This window comes from Fistularia commersonii, chromosome 36, assembly GCF_037954325.1.
Source record: "Fistularia commersonii isolate RoL2024-O1a breed Wild chromosome 36, RoL_Fcom_v1.0, whole genome shotgun sequence".
Lineage (NCBI taxonomy): Eukaryota > Metazoa > Chordata > Actinopteri > Syngnathiformes > Fistulariidae > Fistularia > Fistularia commersonii.
Window position 1 is genome coordinate 2767501 of NC_141319.1, and position 6814 is coordinate 2774314.

The following is a 6814-nucleotide window of genomic DNA, read 5'->3' on the forward strand; positions in this document are numbered from 1 at the left end:
AAGTTTAAAGTGGAGGTGGGATTCCATCGAGGGTCAGGTCTGAGCCTCCTCTGGCTTGCAGTGGTGATGGACAGGCTGACAGATGAGGCTACACCAGAGGTGGGCAAAGTACAGCCCGCGGGCCACATCCGGCCCGTTGGTCTTTTTAATCCGGCCCGCCAAAGATTGGTACATGATTGAATGATTGGATCAATGAATGTTGGAGCTCAAACAGGAGAATATTTCATTTTTGGAGCTACTTGAGAACACTTGAGAATTTTCCTGAGCTGACTGACACATTGGCACGGATTTAGCCTTTACTGTGGACATACTGACACATGAATGAGCTGGACGTGAAACTACCAGGGAAAAAAAACGGTTTGTGCATGAAATGCAAGCAAATTTGTTAGAGCCTTCAAAACCAAGCTGGTTTTATTTTCAAAGCAAATGTCAGATGAGTCTGATATGTACTATTCACAAATCCGTTTTTTTTTTTTTTAATATATATACATGTATCGTATCTTGCAGTGACCCGGCCTGTCTGTCAAATCTTAAAAGTCAATGCGGCCCCTGAGCCAAAAAGTTTGCCCACCCCTGGGCTACACGGTAATCTCCATGGACCATGTTGTGGAGGAATTATCGCTTGCCAATTCTTATTTTTTACCTCAGTGGTGGAACAAACTTCCAGAAGCAACAAGACTAGCATCATCTATCTCAACCTTCAAGAAACAGTTAAAAACTGTTCTCTTTCAGGACTTTTTACTGTGCTGATGCCCCAGATCAGATTAGGCAGCAAGTTAGGCTATGCAGTGTGTGTGTACGTTTGTGTATGTCTTTGTCAAAAAAAAAACAAAAAAAAACTCACTAACCCAAGCTTACTGTTTTGTATATTTCCTGTGCATCGTGCATTTGCAAGTGTATTTGCAGTCCCTATGTCCTCTATTGTAAGTCGCTTTGGATAAAAGCGTCTGCCTAATGCAATGTAATGTAATGTAATATTTCCGATTGTTTTTTGCAGATTTTGATTTATAATTTTCAATTGATCACATAGAAGGAAATCTTACTGATTCTTTGCTAATTGCTAATTTGCTTGTTAAATTTCTAAAATTGCTGACATTTCTTTTTAACACTTTGTAACACTGATATTTGAGATAATATCTTGCAATTCCTTAATTTCTGAAAGGTGTGTCTGGGCAGTTCATAGCAGATTAGTGGATTTTCAGATATTTTCTGACTATTCTGACTATTTTCTGAGTATTCTGACAACTAGTATCACTAGTATTTTCTTGACCTTGTGCCGAACGTAGACGCTGCTGAGCGGTGCCACCTCGCAGTCCTTGTGTTCTCCAAATACTTTGCACATGGAGCAGGTCGGCGTCTGACAGGACAAGCAGTAGATGTTGATCTTCTCGTCCTCGTGGAGATCGCAAGTCACCTGCTGCTGCTGACGGTCCTGCTTGGTATCGTCAGACCTGAGGCACATACATTTTGACAGCCATATGAGTATTTGGTTGTATAACAATGACATAATAACAACAACAACAACAACAAAAAGTTATAAAAATAATTGAAATGTGAAATTCCCCCACTGTGGGACTTTAAAGGAATATGTTATTCTTCAATTCTAGTTGTAGTACTAATAGAAGTAATAGAAGTATTGTAGCTGCTGTTCACCAGTCCACTGATTGGCTGCTGTTGTATAATCAATATTAATTTAACTGCGTCCATTGATTATTCATTAATACGAAGTAATGGTAATAGAAGTTGTAATGCAGCCTCAGGGGGGCACGGGCCAGTGCAGTGGGTTGCATCAGGAAGGGCATCCGGTGTAAAAGTTTTTGCCAAAACCAAACATGCATCAATCATAATAACCAGATCATACTGTATTGGTCGAGGTCCGAATCAAAAACAATAAACAACCATTGGTACCAATGACCTACAGGGAACCAATGGAAACTGGGCAACTGTAGGTCAAAGAAGAAGAGGAGGAAAGCGTGTTCGGAAGCAGAGAGAGAAGAGGAAAGGAAAGAGTCTGGGACTGATATTAGGGACTTAGGGTTAGGGTTAGATGGAGAAAGTTGATTCGCTGAAGCGAACCCTGAAGGAAAAAGATGAAAGGAGAAGGAGTGGTACTAGTAGTTGTAGAAGCAATGCTCACCATTATCATTGTAATTTTAATCATAATAGTAATAATAATTTTGGTGTGAGTAGATGAAAAGCCAGTGGTGGGCTGTCAGGGCCGGCAAGGCCTTCTCTGCTGGCCTAGAAAAATATCTGAATCACAAACGTTAATTATATTTTGTCCATGAATACTTATTAAATAATTCCAAATGGTCTGTTCTCTTTCTTTGATAGATTTTCTCCTGGTAGTGCTGCTTCCAGGAGTGTGTGTGTGTGGGGGTGGGGGTGGGGCTGCACAATTTAGTTCTGCAAGCCCTTTACGCAAATAACAAGTGTTGTTGACGCTGTTGCTTCAACCAATCAGATTTTGAGTTGGTGACATGAAAGCCTTCTAGCAGGCTACAGCAATGCCAGCCATTCACATCCTCTGATTGCATAGTCAGAGAGAGGACAAGTGTATTAGCGAGGAGAAGCGTACTAGCGAGCTGCGAACAGAAATATAGTTGTGTTTGTTTAATATCGGTATTGTCAAGCCACAATGGCTGCAGGAGGAGAAGAAACGGATTTAGTTGCTAATATATTGTTAAAGCCGTTTTCTAGATGGAGTTTTGAAGAAAAGCTGGACATAGTAAAGAAATGTCGGGCAACTCCTAAGCTAGCGAACCTTACACAACAAGGAAAAGGATTTGTCTCCTTTTGTGGCTCCTGCCCATGACCGGACTTTGTCTTGGTGTGTTCAGATTTCATTCAGGGAAAAACGTCATAATGGTGAGGATCTTATCAAGCAAGAATGGTTTATTATTCATTTTACGACATATTAAAACATGTGACATTATTTTATTAAATACATATTTTGAAATGATAGTTATTGGTCTGCAAATATTATTGTTATTCATTTCCAAAACTTGTTCAAACATATAATCTACCACTACCTCCTACCACCTCGGTAAAATATACCAGTACTGACACTACCATCACTAACAACAACAACAATGATTATAATGATGATTTATTGTTGCTGTTATTTTTATGATCATGCTGTTGTTTATATTGCTGTTGCTTCTGTATTTGGTGTTGTTGATATTTGGTCATGCCATACACTATTAAGTACCTATTGCAATGTGTTTGTTCGTTGCAGATCTGGGAAGGCGCATGAACATGACAAAGGCTCAGAAATCCTTAATAGTCTTCTCATTAATCGCTAAATATATCAGCTATTACATAATGGTCCTAAAAAGCAACTTTTAAGACCTCGTCATTATCTTATAACGAAACCTAATTACAAGGTCAGAGCATCAGACCCAAATACAAAAACTGAGAAAGGTGAAAGAGAGGTAAACAATGGATGAAGAAACGCGGCGAGTCGACGGATGATGATCCGATGATTCAAACTTGAGAATTTTCACAAGACAACAAGGAGAAAGTTCTTAAACCTCGATCAGAAACATAGTGTTTGTCTCCTCTGTGACTAATTCAGCTTCCGTCCCAGAGCTGGTGTGACAGAAATAATATCAGGGTTAGGGGGGGATTGAGATACACACACACACACACACACACACACACACACAAACCAAAACTCAACTCAAATGCAAATTTTGGATGATGATAATAATACCATGAAGAATGACAAACTGTGATTTGATTAAAATGGCCAAACATAGAGTATATTATTTTAAAAGTCTTGCTAAATAAATGTAAAGGTAGGTAAAAGTAAACGTCTTTTCTCCCTCAAAAATAGTTAGATAGATACATAGATTATTGTTTTATTAATAGGAGCTGCAGATTTAATCAAACTACTGGATATTCGAAACGTTATCATCTTATTTCATGGCAGTTCGTTGTGATTTATTTCAATTTCAACGCCAACGATAAACGAATAAACCAAATAAGAAATGAAGCGTTCTGGAGCTGAGTGGAGTGAAGGAGTGTCACACTGCACTCTAACGGCTGTGACTCACTACTACACTCACTCTCCAGTGAACCATGTTCTCTGTACTGTGAAGTGTTTCCTGCACACCATGTAGTGAGTACCGTGCACTGTTCCCAGCAACTTGCACTTTGCACTGTGGTGTGTGTCATCACATTTTGTGCATTGTACTGACAACTCCATACCATACACTGCAGACTGAATGGTGCCTGCTGTACCCCAAGTACCGTGCAGACAAGTCATATTTTATCTATCCAGCGTCAAATCACAACAGAGTTGCCCCCTTTTCCTTTTACACTCATTAAAATGATTTGCAGAAACCCAACATTCCCCCACAGATCAGAGCTCAGTGCTCGAGGCCTTCTGGGGTGTGTTCGAGAAGTACGAAGTTTAGGAGGATCAGACATAACAATAACAGTAGCGCTAACAGTTTAGCTCGCGGCGTTGTACCTGGAAGACACCTGCCGCTTGTAGATGTCGATTATATTTTCCACCAGCAGGTTCCTCTGCAGCCCATACACGCCGTGACGGTCCAGAACAACCTCATGGCGGCAGGATGGGCAACGGAAGCGGCTGCCGCTGGTGGAGCTGCGGGACTCGAGACGGGACCAGAAGGGGTTCGCCGACTGGACCCCAAAAACCACAAAACAAAGAAGCACAATACGGATACGTTTATGAGAATTGCCATTTACTTATTTTTCAATTTTTAGTCTGTTCTTTCTATTTGTCCGTTTTCTTAAGTTTCCTTGTTTTGTGAAATGAATTTCATCTTTTTTTTTAAACGTTTTAAAGTTATCTTGTGTAAAGACATCTTGTTTGATCAAATATCTCCTGATATTTTTTTTTTTTAAATATTGCCTTGGAAACTTTGTGTTGTTTAACCCTCATATATGTTAAGGGTCAATTTGACCCATTTCACCCATTGACCCAATGGGTCAAATTGACCCTTAACATAATATGAGGGTTAATGAAGCATTTCCTGATTTCACTTTATGTTTACATATGTATTTGTTTGATGATCTTTCCGGAAGGAGCCTAAAATTACATGGAATAAATCTAAAATGTCTTCAAGTCTTGGAATGCCAGCTGTGTCTCCGTGCTGAACTCCTTCCTGACCCCTGAGTACCAGCGGCCCCCAGGAGCTCACCTGGAAGACGTCCCCGGCACACTTGCGGCACAGGTTGTGCTGGCAGGGCAGGATGACCACGGGCTTGGAGAACATCTCCAGGCAGACCGGGCAGATCAGCTGCTTCTCCAGGTTCTCCATAGTCGCACCGCTACCGCCCGCGGCCGGGGGCTTGCAGCCATAAGCAAGGTTCATCCCCTCCGGCGAGGAAGAGTCAGAAATAACAAAGAGCCAGCGGAGGGATATTTCTGCTTCTAGATCTGGTGAAATAATCCACTCTTATTCTGTCCTTCAGATCAAAATAATCCAAACCTTCGGTATGTTTCCTCTCTCGCCTCGCTTCAATCTATCTCGCCAGCTTGTCCATGTCTTCACCCCCTCGGACTGTCCCGGCCAGCAAAGACCCTCCCAGACCCCATTGCATCAGTCCCAACTGGACCGATGACCTCCGGGTATTTTTAGCGCATCAGTTTGTTCTGGATTAAATTACTGTCTAAACCCAGCAAGGCACGTTTCAGATGCTTGTTTTTATGAAGCCTGATATATTGAGGGGGTAATATATCAGACGAGGGGGTTGGGTAGATTAGAGGGGAGTAGGGGGGGCTGCTGACAGGTTGAAGGTTCTGAAATTCGGTAGCCTGTAAACAGCTCGATTTATCTCCCCGTCTCTTCAGAGCTCGGAGACGCTGTAATGTTTCTGACCGACGACTCACGAGTGACACAAAAACTACCGTCTTGACTTTCATGAAACTCGTGCGCACTCAGGTCATCCCTCTCCGCTCCGGAAATTACCACACATTTCTCGGAAAAGAAGCAAAAATAAACCGAGAAATTCTGAAAAATTGTCCTGTTGATGAGTTTATACTTTGAAGGCTGCTTAATAAAGGCGTAGTTGGTTTTACGATAGCAAAGGTGGATGGAAGACACCGGTTGGTTGACGTGATCAGTCCTCAAACTGTTGGATCAACAACAAAAGGAATGCAAACCAGATGGGGATTTCTGGAACCCAAAGCAGCTTCAATCTTTTCCTTAATGTTATTCCATTTTAATGTTTGCTTCCCGGTTGAAGATGGAAGAGGCTAAATATAAACGGCGGAGTGTTGGAGTGAGTCATCGGCCCAGAAGAGGAAGAAGAGGCCCATCTGTACATGCCCCCCCCTTGCAAAAAAAAAAAAAACAAGCAAAACAAAGAAAAATAGAGAAAATATACTCAGAAAGTCTGAAAATACGAACTTAAAAACATGGAGTACAGGTTCTATTTAGCACACCTTATATATATATATATATATATATGTATATGAACAATATTTGTCAATTTTAAGGCGATAACTGCCATTTTTGTGGGATTCAAGGTTATTTTTGTTTTGCCCTTTTTAAAGGGGCTACCATCATAGATATGTTCTTTTTTTTTTTGACTAGGCTAGATTAGACTATTGTCATTGCACATTGCATAGGTCAGGGAGCGGCAACCCACGGCTCTTTCATCTTTACACTGCGGCTCCGAGCGGCTTGGGAAAATAAATTATAAATATTTAATTGAAGTATATTTCATTTGTGTTAATTCCTTTTTTTAACTTTTAGTTCTAAGTTGGAAGATTATTGTGATCTTGAAATATCAAATAAAATTATATTTAGGACGGTATACTCGACAGCCGGTAAAG

At 40.9% G+C, this 6814-nt stretch overlaps 1 protein-coding gene across 1 annotated transcript in view; it reads right to left on the minus strand.

The window, feature by feature from the left end:
• trim54 (tripartite motif containing 54) overlaps positions 1-6333 on the minus strand; it is a 19780-nt gene extending 13447 nt beyond the window's left edge. The window contains exons 1-3 of the mRNA XM_086143389.1: positions 5175-6333; positions 4478-4653; positions 1271-1451 (exon numbers count right to left, since the gene is read on the minus strand). Coding sequence (XP_085999515.1) covers positions 1271-1451; positions 4478-4653; positions 5175-5348 — 531 coding nt within the window. The 5' untranslated portion in view covers positions 5349-6333. The remainder of the gene's footprint in view (positions 1-1270; positions 1452-4477; positions 4654-5174) is intronic.
• Positions 6334-6814: the final 481 nt, after the last annotated feature.